Source organism: Felis catus, chromosome E2 (assembly GCF_018350175.1).
Source record: "Felis catus isolate Fca126 chromosome E2, F.catus_Fca126_mat1.0, whole genome shotgun sequence".
In the NCBI taxonomy this organism is placed as follows: Eukaryota; Metazoa; Chordata; class Mammalia; order Carnivora; family Felidae; genus Felis; species Felis catus.
Genome location: NC_058382.1, coordinates 47,790,317 through 47,807,184, shown reverse-complemented (window position 1 = coordinate 47,807,184; position 16,868 = coordinate 47,790,317). Strand labels below are relative to the sequence as shown.

The 16,868-nt window shown below is 41.4% G+C and overlaps 1 protein-coding gene across 47 annotated transcripts in view; it reads right to left on the bottom strand.

Moving 5' to 3' along the window:
* Window positions 1-16,868, bottom strand: part of LOC111556221 (zinc finger protein 23) — a 141,299-nt gene that overhangs the window by 14,917 nt on the left and 109,514 nt on the right. For 15 of the 47 annotated variants that reach the window (XM_045046938.1, XM_045046950.1, XM_045046945.1 and 12 more), the window contains one exon: window positions 15,744-16,842. The exons of 2 other annotated variants lie outside the window; for them this stretch is intronic. In XM_045046938.1, coding sequence (XP_044902873.1) covers window positions 15,744-16,842 — 1,099 coding nt within the window. Of the gene's footprint in view, window positions 1-1,911; window positions 2,391-2,438; window positions 2,577-11,306; window positions 11,362-15,743; window positions 16,843-16,868 lie in introns of those variants that run through there. 30 more of the 47 variants (XM_045046975.1, XM_045046962.1, XM_045046982.1 and 27 more) reach the window with 10 other exon arrangements.

Genomic DNA, 16,868 nt, shown 5'->3' with positions numbered 1-16,868 from the left:
CACTGAGAGTACATAAACTGTCTTACCTTTTTTAAAAAAATTTTTGTTTTTAGCTTACACTTGAAAGACAGAGAGAGAGAGAGAGAGAGAGAGAGAGAGAGGGAATGAGTGGGGGAAGGGCAGAGAGAGAGAGAGAGAGAGAGAGAGACAGAATCCGAAGCAGGCTCCAGGCTCTGAGCTGTCAGCACAGAGCCCAATGTGGGGCTCGAAATCACGAATCATGAGATCATGACATGAGATGAAGTCAGACGCTCAACTGACTGAGTCACCCAGGTGCCCCTGTCCTATCATTTTTTAAATGAACATTACCCACCCCCACCAAAAAATGAACATTACCCAGCAGCAAAAATGAACAGCTCACAATTACACACAACAACATAGATGACTTCAGGAACATAATCTTGAGTTACAAGAGGGGCACCTAGGTGACTCAGTTGGTTAAGTATCAGACTTTAGATATCAGCCCAGGTCATGATCTCACAGTCGTGAGATCAAGCCCCACATCAGGCTCTGCGCTGGGTGTGGAGCCTACTTGGGATTCTCTCTCTTCTGTCTGTCTCTCTCTGCCCCTCCCTGCACACATGTGAATTCTCTCTCAAAAAAAAATTAACTGAAATAAAATTATAAAAATAAAAATGTTTTCTTTTTTAAAAATTGAATTATACAAGCCCCAGATGACTAGAGACACTACAATGCCATTTTCATAAAGCTCAAAAACATAATGTTTACAGACATATTTTGTGTGATAAAATTATTTTTATAAATAGGTAAGATGACGATTAATACAAAATTCTAGTTGTTACCTCTAGGGGTAGGAAGTTGGGAGCTGGGTTGAGAAGGAACACACAGAGAGATGCACCAATACCAGAAATGTTCTCCTCCTTAAAGGGGTGGTGTGTTCATGGGTGCTCATTTTACCATTATGCTTCTTAAATGTCATGCTAGATGCAGTCTTCAGTATACATGAATAACGTTTTTTAAAAAGATACTTATCTCTATGATATGGAGTGGTTTCCAGAATATATCTTCAAATGAAACAAGCAAATGCAAAAGGTAGAGTGCTACCTTTTGTGTACCAAAAAATGGGAGTATAAGAAAATACACATGTATCTGGTCAATTGTACAAAAAAAAAAAAATAATAGAAGGATAAATCAGAAACTAAGGAGAATGGTTGCCTCAAATATGGGTAGGAAGTGAAAGGAGCCTGTGATGCAAACAGGCTGGAAGGAAATAGGGTAGATGAGATTGGCAGGGGAAAGGAGGGTGTGACAGGCTTCTCTGAGTGTGCCTTTTTGTTCTGACACTCATAACCATAGTAATGTTTCACATATCTAAATATACAGACATTAAGCCAACCAACCAGGATGGGATAGGGTGGCGAGCCAAAAAGGAATACAAACAACAGCAAATGAGCCTAACTATACTACAATTGACTAACATAACCACACTGAAGTGGTGGGAAAGAAAAGAACTAAATAACTTTGGAAAACAGTGTTTTAACTAGATACTACAAGGCTAAATAAAACCTGTGCCCAAATGCTTCTTGAGGATACATGATTTATTTACTCATTTCATTCTTCCCTATTTGGCAATTAAAACCTATTAAGGCCACAACTTTTCCTCTGCATACACTACGAGCCACATTCCAGAGATATATACATATAGATAGATAGATAGATAGATAGATAGATAGATATACATATATACATATGTGTGTGTGTGTGTAATTTCATGTGTTAATTACTATAATTTAGTGTAGTATAGTGTTTTCGTAAAATTGCTTCTTATGAAGGTATGAATGAGGAATTTTGGGGCTATTTTATGTGTATTCTAGGACTTCGCAAATAAGTGATTATAAATCATCCCCAGATCATTGTCATCCCAACGGCCCAGGAGTAGGGCCAAGTTACCTTTTGGAACGCACAGCTCCAGGAGACAGTGCCCTTCAAAAGCCGGGCTGCTTCTGCTCCCCGGTGTCAGGGAGGGCTCTGCTTTTTCTGCGCTCTCACTGAACCCTGATTCACGACCCTATGTTAGGAGTCAGGAGGCATACGGTCCATACTTGAAATGCATATAGGTAAGAGTCCCTGTACGACTTCAACATGTTAAAACACTAGTGATCACCTCAAGCCGCTTCACTCCTGCCAATATTCCACCCCCTGGCTGCTCCGACATATCTTCCCAAAACGTCAGTAGTATCTTCCCCGAACAAAATGCTAAATGCTCGGGGCTCCGAGGTTGTGACGGTAATCCGGCTTCGCCTTCCACGGGATGGAACGTATTCGGCCACCAACTCCAAAGTGGGAGTCGAGGAGGGGCGGAGGAGGACCGCGGGCCGCCGTTCTACCCACTCCTGCAAGTGCGGGAGGCCCATCCCCACAGCACCCACAGCTACCCGCCGGGGCACCGCCCCCGCCGCCTGCAGCCCCACACTCACCTCGCAGCAGGCGGCTTCGTGGCGCGGCCGGAAGTGCGTCACCAGGCCGCGGCCGAGCCTCTCTAGGAGCAGCGTTGCTACCAGTGGGTAGCACTCTGGCCCCGCCTCCGCGCTCTGAGTCTTGGTGTCGGAGGCTCCTGCGCCCTACGCTCAGGTCCTGCAGGTCTGAGCAGCAGGGCAGTTGTTCCTCGAGGTGGGCTGGGGAAGAGTCGGGGGCCAGCAGTGACGCCGGGTATCTGTATCTTAGTAAAGCTCCCGGTTCTACCGGATTCGGGAGTTTCCAGACTGGGCCAGTGGATCGATCACACGCCGACAGCCCTTAAGGCAGCCTTTTTGTAACAAATATTTCCTAGTGACTGCTTTATTCTCCTGTCGTGAAACTTACGATCATGACTTAGAAGATCATAGGTAATATAAACCTACATTTTAAAAACTAATATTATGCTTTAATAGAGGAGATAAAATACACCTTTCAATATGCAAATGTATGCTCGTGACTGCTATAGGAAACCTAACGAAGTGGTGGATAATTTGCCTTTTCACATGGAATGTGCCTGAACGCCACAGCCACAATGCTGTCTGTCTTACGCTGGTGTTTCAAAAATCACAAGGTACGATCCAAAATGGTGAACATTTTTTGGTAAAGTTTAAGTGAAACAGTACAATCTTCTTTTGATTTTATAGGTATAGTAATTATATTTCTGGAGAATCAACGTATGTTAATTAAAACTGTGTAGAAATCGTTGTGTTTAGGGGAACCTGGGTGGTTCAGTCGGTTAAGCCTCTGACTTTGGCTCAGGTCAGGCTCTTGCCGGTCACTGGCAGTGCCGAGCCTGCTTGGGAACCTCTCTCACACACTCACTCTCTCTCTCTCTCTCTCTGCCCCTCCCCCACTTGTGCACGTGCACGCTCGCGCGCGCTCTCTCTCTCAATCTGTCTCTCAAAATAAATGAATTAACTTAAAAAAAATTAGTTGTGTCTAGCTGAAAACACTTTCTAGACTCAGGTCATTTATAAAGTTTTTACCTACATGAATGTCCTGAAAGTATGTGAAAACTATTTCAAATAAGTGGAACCCTTCTGTGCATTGCAGGATTCCTGGCTCTCCAGGCTCCCATCAAACAGCACCAAACACTGTAACAAAAATACTCCCATAAAATTCCAAAATGGGAGGTGGGGGGAGGCGGGGAACAGCACTAAAAGCCACTGGATTGGACCATCCTTAGGTTCTGATCGCGCAATGCTACAGCACTGGAATGTGACTGGTGGTAGGCCCCACCCACCTCTCCAGCCTCTCACCACGCCTATTCTTCCTCCTCTATCAACTTCAGCCCCACTTCCCGAACAGGGCTCCCTAAACCTAGAATACCCTTCCTACTCTCCAATCTTGACTATTCCTTGAAGTCTCTGCTCAAATCCCATTTCCCTTGGAAAGCAAGCCTTCCCTGAGCACCTAGAATAAGGCAGGCCCGCCAGTTATGTGCCATCACAGCACTCTGTATTTCTCCGTACTTGGCACATGTGTGCTTTTTTAATGATACCAGTTTATTTAACTGTCTTCTCTGCTCACTCCAAGAAGCAAGGACTATATCTATCTTGTTCAACACCATTATCCTCAGCTAAAGCACAAGGCCTGGCACAAAGGAAGTATGCAACGAACATTTGTTGTTGACATCGTCCAAAGACTCCAACCCCAACTCCAGAGCAGAACCCTTCTTCATTTCTGTGCCACTAGAGGTGGGATATATATTATGCCTGGAATCATAACATTGACCAGGAGCCCTTCTCAGTTTTGCCTTGACCTTGATCATCACTGTTTTCCTAAAATGAGCACTTTCATGGCTTCTCTTGTTCAGATAGAAAAATGGTCCCAGGATTCAGCACAGTGATAGCTGGAGATTACATTGTTCTTGGCATTACGTGGTTGGTTTGTTTGTTTGTTTTGTTTTTGTTGTTGTTTTCCTTTAGCAGACCTTTAGCTAGGACTGAGGGCTTGACTGAAGAAATAAGAAGGAATTAGGAGATCACAGTGTCACAGAAGTCCTGGGCCCAAATGTTAGATCATAAATCAGTCACTCATCTTACAGATAAGAAAATAAGGCCTCCAAAATAACCACGAAGCTCTGACTCCTAAGTGTATGAGGACAGGCACACACCAAGTTACAAAAGGCCTGAAGAAGCAGAGACCACTTGTCTATTGATCTCTATTCTTCCCTTATATAGTAACAGAATCTATAGCAAGCCAAAGACAGTCCAGAAAAAATAACACGTTTTCTGGCTCTCTTTAAATCCAAGCGTGACAACACGACCAACTTCTGATAAACAGACTATAAGCAAAAGTGATGCCATGCCCTTAAATAGAAGGAACATGCATTTCCTGTCCCAGTATCCATCAGCTAGGTGGAACGCTGACAAGGGGGTGAGCATCTTGAACCATGTGAATGAGGATGTGGTTCCTAGGGTTGACATAGCTGCTGGGTGGTATCATAAAGCTGCTGTACCAGCCCTAGACTGCTTAACTTCAGATGATACATAAGTGAGAAATAAGTTTTCATCATGTTTAACCACACTGATTTGGGTTCTTCAAATCAATACCCACAGCCATAGCCTTACCAATACCCCTAGGAATAAGGGATGATGGAAAAATCATACATACTTAAAAACAAACTTAAAAATTTAGGCTGGTTCTCATATTTCGCTGCTCTGGAAGGCTGGGCTTGCAGCCACATTTCCCTCTGCTCGGCTCTAAGTATCCTCTGTCCCTCCAGTCCCAGGGCCTCCCTAAAACCTTTCCTCCCTTGCCCACCAGGAGAAACTGACAAATCTTCTCATGTTAAAAAAATATTTTTTGGTGTTTCTAGTTTTAAGATTACACAGTAAAGGTTGTTCTACCTGCGTTTCCTCTTGAAAATTGTGGGAAAACAACAAAGTCTGGGGTTCATTTCAAGAGTTCAAGAATGTTTCAATATTATAAAAATTATCTTTACTTATTATGAATTAACAAACCACTCAACCTACTATGTGGAGAAATAGGGCCAGGAGAGGTCTTATTCAAAAAAGCAACAAAGAGGGGCGCCTGGGTGGTGCAGTCGGTTAAGCGTCCGACTTCAGCCAGGTCACGATCTCACGGTCCCTGACTTCGAGCCCCGCGTCAGGCTCTGGGCTGATGGCTCGGAGCCTGGAGCCTGTTTCCGATTCTGTGTCTCCCTCTCTCTCTGCCCCTACCCCGTTCATGCTCTGTCTCTCTCTGTCCCCCCCAAAAAAAACCAAAAAAACAAACAAACAAACAAACAAAAAACGTTGAGGAAAAAAAAGAAAAAAAAGCAACAAAGAAACCAAAAAAACGTAAGAATAAACTTAATAATAAATGTTTAAGACATAGACGAAGAAAAATATAAATACTCAGGGACTAAACCAACAAAAACAACAACAATAAAAACTTGTATAAATGAAAAGGCAGAGGTAATTTTTCAAAGAAAGGGCATTCATCTTGACCTGTAAGTCCAATTTCAAACTATTTTGAAAAAAAAAAGAAGAAAGTGGAAGGAATTGTCCTACACAAATAAAATGACAATAGCATTTGTTTGGGATCTTGTGAAGATGATTCTAAGGTTTATCTAGGGCAAAAATGTTATATATTCACAAGATATTACTAAAACAAAAATGCAAAAGGACTGAATGTTAAAGATATACCAGACAAGTGTTAAGCTAAAGTAAAAATACCATTAACTATATTAATATAGTAATGAGTTTAAGACAAAAAATGTTATCAGGCAAGGTTCCATTTAAGGCAATATAGTGAAAGATATAAACTAGTATCCAGAAATTTAGGATAAGATACAATTTATAACATCATTTTATACGTAGCTCACAGGAAAGTATACCCAGGTACCAAACCTGAACAAGAAACTAAAACCAATGAGTTTAGCTGCACTGAATGCTTTGGCCAACACAAGTAGAAACAGTGGAGATTTGAAGATCTTGATACCTGAGGAGGCTGATACCTGAGGAGGCTCATAATATTCAGGAGGCCACATGAAACAAGTAGGAATTAGGGCTTCTCACAAACACATACACCCACTAAAATGCCTGGACCCAGGAAAGGATAAATTAGGGGAAAAAATCTTCCCACTAGCAAAAAGAGATAACAAAGAAGTCCTTTTGTAGGTTTTAGAGTGGTAGTGGGGATGTCCCCTAAGAATTTAGAATTATAGTCTGTATTACTGAATACATAGTTTAATACTACCTACCTGGACCAGTAACTCATAATCTAAGAACTAGAAAACTGCTGAAATAGTCATTATAGATTTTGGAGACAATGGCATTTAAAGGTTATTATAACTGCATCTGCAGATTGAAAAATTAAGTAGAGACATGGAAAATAGAGAAATGTCCTAAGTCAGGGGGATCTGGGTTGACTCAGTTGGTTAAGTATCTGACTCTTGATTTCAACTCAGGTCACAATCTCACAGTTTGTGAGTTTGAGCCCCACATCGGGCTCTGTGCTGACAGTGCAGAGCCTGCTTGGGATTCTCTCTCTGCCCCTTCCCCAAGTACACACACACTCTCTCTCTCTCAAAATAAATAAACTGAAAAAAAAAAAAAAAAAAAAAAAACACTGGACAGAGGGGCACCTGGGTGGCTCAGTTGGTTGAGCATCTGACTCTTGATTTTGGTTCAGGTCATAATCCCAGGGTTGTGGGACTGAGCCCTTCATCAGGCTCCATGTTTGGCATGCTTGGCATGCTTGGCTTAAGATTCTCTCTCTCCCTCTGCCCCTCTTCCCCCACACTCCTGCTCTCCCTCTCTCTCTCTCTCTCAAATAAATTTTTAAAAATACACTAAACAGGGGGAGCCTGAGTGGCTCAGTCGGTTAAGCGTCTGACTTCAGCTCAGGTCATGATCTCACGGTTTGAGTTTGAGCCCTGCATTGGGCTCTGGGCTGACAGCTCAGAGCCTGGAGCCTGCTTCAGATTCTGTGTCTCCCTCTGTCTGCCCCTCTGCTGCTTGCACTCTGTCTGTCTCATTGTCTCAAAAATAAATGAACATTAAAAATTTTTTAAAAAAAATACACTGAACAGAATTGAGTAGATTAGATATGGGGGGGGGAGGAAACACTTTTTTTTTTTAATTTTTTTTTTTCTTTTCAACGTTTTTATTTATTTTTGGGACAGAGAGAGACAGAGCATGAACGGGGTAGGGGCAGAGAGAGAGGGAGACACAGAATCGGAAACAGGCTCCAGGCTCTGAGCCATCAGCCCAGAGCCTGACGCGGGGCTCGAAGTCACGGACCGCGAGATTGTGACCTGGCTGAAGTCGGACGCTTAACCGACTGCGCCACCCAGGCACCCCAGGAAACACTTTTTAAAAAAACATAGTGAACTTGAAATCATAGCAGTAAAAACTATCCAAAAAGAAACAGAGAAAGGGGTGCCTGGGTGGCTCAGTCAGTTGAGCATCCAACTTTGGCTCAGGTCATGATCTTATGGTTCATGGGTTCCAGCCCTTCATCAGTCTCTGTGCTGACGGCTCAGAGCCTGGAGCCTGCTTCGGATTCTGTCTCCATCTCTCTTTCTGCCCTTCCCCTGTTCGTGCTCTCTCTCTCTCAAATATAAATAAACATTAAAAAGTTAAAAAAGGGAAAGAAAAAGACACAGAAAAGAAAATAAAAAATAAATGAACACTAACAAAACATATACAACACTTGAATATTGACAACCACAAAATGCTGATGAAAGAATCAAAGAAGATCTACACAAATGGGGATAAATATCAGGTTCATAGATAGGAAGATTTAGCGTAAGAAAGATGTGAGCTCTCCCCAAATTGATATACAGGTTTAATGCAACTCTTATCAAAATTCCAGCAGACTTTTTGAAGATATAAACAAGATTATTTTAAAATCCATATGGAAAGGCAAAGGATCTAGAATGAATAAGACAGCTTGAAAAAAGGAGAGTAACATGGGAGGAATTGGTCTATCCAATTTTAAGTCTTATATAGCTATAACAATCAAGACTGTGTTATTGGCAGAGGAATATACAATAGATAGATCAATGGAAAAGAATGAAGAACCCAGAAATAGACTCATACAACTATGCTGAACTTATTATTTTTTGCAAAAGTGTATAAGCAATTCAATAGAGGAAAGATAGCTTTTTCAAAAAGCAGTGGTAGAGCAACTGGGCATCCATAGGGAAAAAATGAATCCCAACCTGAGTATCACAACTTATAAGCCCAAAATGGATCACAGACATTAATGTGAAAATGTAAATGTAAAATGTTTATAAACAAATGAAAGAAAATCTTTAGAGCCTGGGGCTAAGCAAAGAGTTCTTAGACCTAACACAAAATTTATTAGCTGTAAGAGGAAAAGTTCTAAATTAGACTTCATCAAAATTTTAAAAAATTTTTCTATGTAAAAGATCCTGTTAGGAGGATGAAAAGCTATTGAGTAGGAGAAAATACGTGCAAACCACATATCCAAGCAGTACTAGCACATACCTGATAATATATTTCCGGAATATATAAAGAACTCTCAAAACTTAACCGTATAAAACAAACAATCCAATTAGAAAATGGGCAAAATATGTGAAAAGACACTTCACTGAAGAAGATACACAGATGACAAATAAACAAAAGATGTTCAACATCATTAGCCATGAGGGAAATGCAAATTAAACCACAATACAATAAACATCTATCAGAATGACTGAAATAAAACAACAGTGACACCACCAAATGCCGCCAAGGATGCAGAGCAACTGAATCACTCATATGTTACTGGTGGAAATGTAAAATAAAATGGTGCACTCACCCTGGAAAACAGTTTTTCAGTTTCTTATTTATTTATTTAGAGAGGGACAGACACAGTGCGAGTGGGGGAGGAGCAGAGAGAGAGAGGAGAGAGAGAATCCCAAGCAGGCTCCGCGCTGTCAGCCCCCAGCCTGACACAGGGTTTAAACCCACAAAGCCGTGAGATCATCACCTGAACCAAAACCAAGAGTCAGACAGTTAACTGCCTGAGCCACCCAGGCACCCGCAGTTTGCCAGTTTCTTAGGAAACTATAAACATGCAGTTATCATATGACCCAGCAACTGTCCTTCTGGGCATTTATTCAAGACAACTGAAAACTTAGGGCACTTGGGTGTTTCAGTCGGTTAAGCGTCTGACTCTTGGTTTTGGCTCAGGTCATGATCTCACAGTTTCCTGGGTTTGAGCCCTGTGTCAAACTCTGTGCTAGCAGTGCAGAGGCTGCTTGGGAGTCTCTCTCTCTGCCCCTTCTCTGCTCATGCTGTCTCTGTCTCTCTCTCAAAAAAAAAAAAAAAAAAAAAAAGACAACTGAAAACTTTCTTTCACACAAAAAACTGTATACAACTGTCCATCTATAGCAGCTCTATTCATAATAGCCAAAAACTAGAGATGGCTCAGCTGTCCTTCAATAGGTGAGTAGTTCAAGAAACTGTGGAGTATCTATACTATGGAATATATTCAGCAATAAAAAGGAACAGATTATTGATACATGTAGCAAAAATCTCAATGCATCTCCAGAGAATTACTCTGAGCAAAAAGGCCAATCTCAAAATGTTATATACTGTCTGGTAACATTTACATAACATTCTTAAAGTGATTTTTAAAAATGAAATAGAGAATAAGTTAGTGGCTTCCAGGAATAAGGGAGAGGGTTGTAAGTGGCTCTAGAAAGGCAAAATGAGAGATCCCTGTGAATATGGAAGTGTGTAGTATGTGGAGTTTTACCCATGTCAGTATCCTGATTGTTGTGTTACCTTTGGAGGAAACTGGGTAAAAGATACATAGGATCTCTCAGTATTATTTCTTACAACTGCATGTCAGTCTACAATCATCTCAAAATTAAAAATTTAAATAATAAATGAACAGATAATTCGTGAGCTGTGGGACAATTTCAAGCAACCTTAAAAGATTAAGAGAGGAGTAATGGGGGGCGCCTGGGTGGCTCAGTCGGTTGAGCGTCCGACTTCGGCTCAGGTCATGATCTCGCCGTCCGTGAGTTCGAGCCCCACATCAGGCTCTGTGCTGACCGCTCAGAGCCTGGAGCCTGTTTCAGATTCTGTGTCTCCCTCTCTCTCTGCCCCTCCCCTGTTCATGCTCTGTCTCTCTCTCAAAAATAAATAAACGTTAAAAAAAAAATTAAAAAAAAAAAAAAAGAGAGGAGTAATGGAAGTACATTTTTATAAGGTTTTTATACTGTACATGAAGTGCTATAATATTAAAGGCAGAGTGTGCTAAGTTTAAGATATATAGTCTAAATCCTAGAAGAACCCTAAAACAAAAACTATTATAGCTAAACATCCACAAAAGGAGATAAAATGAAATCATAAAAATTATATTGATCCAAAAAAAGGCAGGAAGGGGTGGTGAGGAAGAACTATAGGACAAACAGAAAACAAATATGAAGATGATAGGCTTAAACCTATTAATTAATAAGTATATTAAATACAAGTGATTAAATATTTCAGTTAAAAAACAAGAGATCACACATGATGATGGTGGTGGTGATGATGATAAAAAAGCAGAGACTACATCTCTAGCCAAACCAGGTACTTCTGGTTCCTTAAGGTAGTTTTCCTTGAATTATCTCGTTTGGCTATATTACAAACCACATTGGATAATAGCAAACTGCTAAAACCCCAATGTCCTTTATATTCAGGTTATTTGAAAATGCAATATAGATGGTGGGCAGGAAATGAAAAAGAAACAAATACGTTTGTTATGTGTTATCAAGTGCACTAACTTAACACTGCCTAGTCAGTAAGTTCAAAACACCAGCCAGCTTTTGAGGCACTGTGACTTAGTAGGAATCATATTGAGGAGTTCTGGCTCCTTACCTGACTAGCAATGAAACACTGGGCAATCACTTCATTTTTCTGAAACTCCATTCATCTGTAAAATGGGGTAATAGCACATAGTTGTTGTAAATACTATATGCTGTTTCACTTAAAGTACATACAATACAGGCATTGCTCAATTAATGTTAACTTCTTTCCTCTTCCACCTTATTTGTGGATCTCAGTAATAGCCAACCAGGGGTGCCTGGGTGGCTCAGTTGGTTGAGCGTCAGTCTTCATCTCGGCTCAAGTCACGATCTCATGGTTTGTGAGATCGACACCCATATCGGGATCTACGCTGACAGTGTGGAGCCTGCTTGGGATTCTCTTTCTCCTTCTCTCTGCCCCTCCCCTGATTGTGCTCTCTCTCTCTCAAAATAAATAAAGTTTAAAAAAATGAGTAATAGCCAAACAAAGATACCAGGTCCCACTTTCTGGGCCTGTAAATGTTACTTTAAATGGCAGTTTTTGCCATCAAAAAGAAGGAAATCTTGCCATTTGCAACAACATGGATAGAGCTAGAGTGTATTATAAACAAAATAAGTCAGTAAGACACAAATACCATATGATTTCATTCATGTGGAATTTAAGAAACAAAACAGATGAACATAGGGGAAGGGAAAAAAAAAAGAGAGAGAGAGAGAGGGAAGCAAACCGTAAGAGACTCTTTAACTATACAGAACAAACTGAGGGTTGCTGGAGGAAAGGTGGGGAGGGGAGGGGCTGAACTGGTGATGGGTATTAAGGGCACTTGTAGTGATAAGCACTGGGTGTTTAAGTGATGAATCACTGAATTCTGCTGAAGCCAACATTACATTATATGTTAACTAACTAGAATTTAAAATGAAAACTTAAAAATAAATATTTGAGGGGTGCCTGGGTAGCTCAGTTGGTTAAGGGTCCAACTTCAAGTCATGATCTCACGGGTTCGTTGGTTCAAGCCCTGCATCGGGCTCTGTGCTGACAGCTCAGAGCCTGAAGCCTGCTTCAGATTCTATGTCTCCCTTTCTCTCTGCTCCTCCCCCACTCACACTCTTGTGTGTCTCTCTCTCTCAAAAATAAACATTAAATTAAAAACAATAAACATTAGGGGCGCCTGGGTGGCTCAGTCGGTTAAGCAGCCAACTTCAGCTCAGGTCATGATCTCGCGGTCCGTGAGTTCGAGCCCCGCGTCGGGCTCTGTGCTGACAGCTCAGAGCCTGGAGCCTGTTTCAGATTCTGTGTCTCCCTCTCTCTGACCCTCCCCCGTTCATGCTCTCTCTCTGTCTCAAAGATAAATAAATGTTAAAAAAAAATTTTTTAAATACAAACAATAAACATTAAAAATTATTTTAATAAAAAAAAACATCAGAAACAAAAATACACTTTAAAAATATAAAATACAGGGGTGCCTGGGTGGCTCAGTCAGTTAAGCATCAGACTTCGGCTAAGGTCATAATCTCACAGTTCGTGAGTTCAAGCCCCATGTCAGGCTCTGTGCTGACAGCTCAGAGCCTGGAGCCTGCTTCCGATTCTGTGTCTCCCTCTCTCTCTGCCCCTCCCCTGCTCATGCTCTATTTCTCTCTCTCTCTCAAAAGCAAATATTAAAAAAAAAAAATACAAATCTGAGAATTACATTTTTTTTAAAAGGCAGTTTTTACTGGTGTCATTTGGATTACCTTGGGTGGGTCCTAAATGCCACAAGAGAAGCCAATGGAGATTAGACACACAGAGAGGTAAGACAGAAGCAGAGATTGGAGTGATGTGGCTACAAGCTAAGGAATGCTGGCAGCCACCAAAGGCTGGAAGAGACAAGGCACAGACTCGTCCCAGAGTCTCCCCAGGGAGTACAGCCTTTCCAACACCCTGACTCCAACCCAAGAAAACAGATTTCAGACTTCTGGCCTCCAAAACTGTTTCTTTTGTTTTATACCACTAAATTTGTGGTATTTTGTCACAGCGATAGGAAACTAATACACTAACCATAACTAATTCAAAGGCGGTTACTCTCAGCTGGAGAAGGCTTTCTGATAACGGCACTGGGGTCAGGGACCATGGATGCAAACTACTTGATAATTAAGTACACAAAGATGAAAATGACTAATCACTAAGGCTTTCACCACATCTCAAACCTGAAAACACCTCAGAGGAGCCAGCTGATTCAGGTACATGACAGAAAATATCCATTTTCCAATGGCGTTTCAGAGGGTTGAGGGACCTAAGAGCCAGGTCCTCTGCCTCCTGGGTATGCCATATTGAGACTATCTGTACTACACGTCTTACTGTTCTAGCTCAATCTATGCTTTCCCTCACTGTGTGAAGTCAGGCACAGGCCTCCTGATCTTGTTCCTGATACTCTCTTCCATCTCTAAGGAGTCCATCATTCTCCTCAAATAACCCCTCTTCTGGTACTGACCTTAACTCGGATCTCTATAGGGGAATACTGGGATGGCTAGGACACAGGTGCACTCTGAAACCAGACTGACTGCCCATGTCTGAAGCCCTACTCTGCTACCTCTGTGTCCTTGGGTGGCCTAATCAGTCTTTTCCTCAACTGCAACATGGAGCTAATTACAACACCCACTTGAGAGAATCGTTTAAGTGTGTGCAGTGACTAGGAAAGTGCCTGGCATAGGATGAGTGCCAAGGGTATTACTGCTGTGATATCATTTACTTAAGGGCAGCTATGGCTCACATGGCAGCACGTGAAACCAAGTCCCAAAGCCTGTTTACTCTCACCAGTTTTATTCTGAGTGACTTTTCAATTATCTGCTCTCAAAATGATCCCCCTAGAAATAACTGAAATGCCTAGCAACAGTAGGCAATAATCGTGGTATGTTCAAGTAACAGAATACCATGCAGCATTGAGAATGGATCTATACTGATGACTCCATTCATGTAAAAAATTGTGATGGTAGAAATCAGAAAAGAGGTTACTATGAGAGAGAAGTAATGACTAGAATGGGGTGCAAGGAGACATCAGGTCCTGGTATGTACTTTCCTGATTATAAGGCTATGCTCTTTATAAAACATTTTAAGTTGTACAACTATGATTTGTGCATTTTCCTGTATGTATATTATACCTCAATTCTTAAGTTAAGTGATCCCCCAGCCTATTACCCATTGGTCAGTGCAAGGACATGATACAACTGCTCATTAAACTGCTGGCAAATAAGGAAGAGATGGTGAAGTCACCAGGTGCTGGATTTCAGGGAACAGGTAGTCTGGAATATGGTAGGGTGACTGCCACGATGGTTGGCAGCAAAAGGGCACTAGACAAAAGAGGGTGCAGACTACACTCATCATCTAAAGGGCCAGCTCTTTGTTTTCTTACTGAGACACCTCAGCACCCCTTCATATGAGAACCAGAGCTTTTCCTTGGCACACTAACCAGATCAAAGGGCAAGGTGGGCATGCTCTTCTAGACAAATTGGTAAATGCCACATTATTAAAGCTACAATAGCCTGGCATTTACCAGTTTAATCCCTAGAATAGCGTCCATTCCAAATAAAAACTGAGCAAACAAAATGACAGCTTTAAGAGTGGAAGCTTTTGGCTTTATAGTTAAGATTTATCTTGAGAATGGATTCATTGATGCAGACATAATTTTGTAGTAACAGTGAAACTTGTCACAGAGCTTAAATAACTAAAAAAAACTTTAAGTTTTTATTTATTTTGAGAAGCAAAGCAGGGGAGGGACAGAGGGAGAGAGAGAATTCCAAGCAGGCTCCATGCTGTCAGCACAGAACCTGACCTGGGACTTGATCTCACGAACTGTGAGATCATGACCTGAGCTGAAATCAAGAGTCAGACACACAACCAACTGAGCCACTCAGGTGCCCCTCAAATAGCTAGAACTTCTATATACTGGTGTCCTGATATAGCCCGTGCTCTTGAATTACAATGGGTTTTCCATTCTTGTTACAATCACAGGAACTGCTGGAACACAAAACACTCTCCTTAAGATTTGTTATCCCTGAAGATTTTTGTTATGCTGGTAAGGCTCTGTTGCAAGGAAAGAAAACCTACCCTAAACTTGCTTGAACAACAACAAAGAAACACAACAGAACAAAAACAAAGCTAAATGTATTGGTTACTGGAATCAAAAAACCCAGATGTATTTCTGGCTTCAGATATGATTTAACGCAGTTGTTCAAACAGAAGATTCCAGGGTGATTGCTCTTCAACTCTGATTCCTCTTTGACTCTGTTAACTTTATTCTGTCTCCACAAGAATCTGAGACTTCCTCTCCGCTGTATGACTAAGGAAAAAAAGAAGAGCATTTCTTCCTATTAATTCTTACCAAGTCCTGGGGCTCTAACTGGACCATTGTGGGTGAACTACTGACATCTGAACCAATAACTATAGCTTAGGGGAAGGAATCTGTGGCCAGGCCTGTGTCACACATCCCACTAGAGTGGAAGATGAAATCCAAAAGGAAATTTAGTGTACTATTACCAGTAAAAGGGGGTGAAAAATTCTGGGAGGCCAAAATGACAAATGTCCAGGACAGGTTTCTCTCCGGGGTAGACATGTTCATGATGACCTAGCTTGGAAGAAGTCCTAAAGGTTTTTTCATACTTGACACACTCATAGGGTTTCTGGCCAGTATGGATTCTTTGATGCTGAAGAAGATTTCTTTTGCTAGTGAAGACTTTTCCACACTCAGCACATAAAGAGGAAGACTCCTGAATATGGATCCTTAGATGCCTTTTTAATTGTTCCTGAGCACTAAAGCCTTTTCCACAATCTACACAGTCAAAGCGTTTCTCTATACTGTGGACTCTCTGGTGCCGAGTTAGTTTTGTATGAAAATTGAAGGCCTGCCCACATATTTTACAAGAATAAGGCTTTTCCCCTGTGTGAATACGTTGATGTTGGCTAAGATGAGAAGTCCTTCCAAAGCTTTTGCCACATTCATTACATTCATAGGGTTTCTCTCCAGTGTGGATTTTTTGATGTCGAAGCAGTGGTGAATTACCAACAAAAGCTTTTCCACACTCATTACACTCATAAGGTTTCTCCCCAGTGTGGATTCTCTGATGTATAACAAACTCAGAACTACTGGTAAAACTATTTCCACACTCTCCACAGAGATAGGGTCTGTCTCCACTGTGGATTCTCTGATGCCTGATCAGATTTGCATTATCATTAAAGGCTCTTCCACATTCTTCACACTGATAGGGTTTCTCTCCAGTGTGGATTCTCTGGTGCCGGATTAATGAAGAATTGCCATTAAAGGCTTTTCCACACTCATTACACTCAAAGGGTTTCTCCCCGGTGTGAATTCTCTGGTGTCTAACAAAGTAAGAAAAATAACTGAAGCATTTCCCACACTCCTCACATATGAAGGGTTTCCTTGCACAGTGGATTCTTGGAGCCTTTCCTTTAATATTTTTTACTGTGGAGATTTCCTGGTGTTTCTCCAGTTCACTGGTTTCTAGCAAGTTGGTTCCCTGAAGAACACTCTTCTGCAAACCATGTGACAACATGACATCTCTTTCTTCAGAAATTCCCTGTGTTGATGTGGACTCACTGTTAATGTTGGTCTCAGTATCTAACATAACAGAAAACACAAATGCC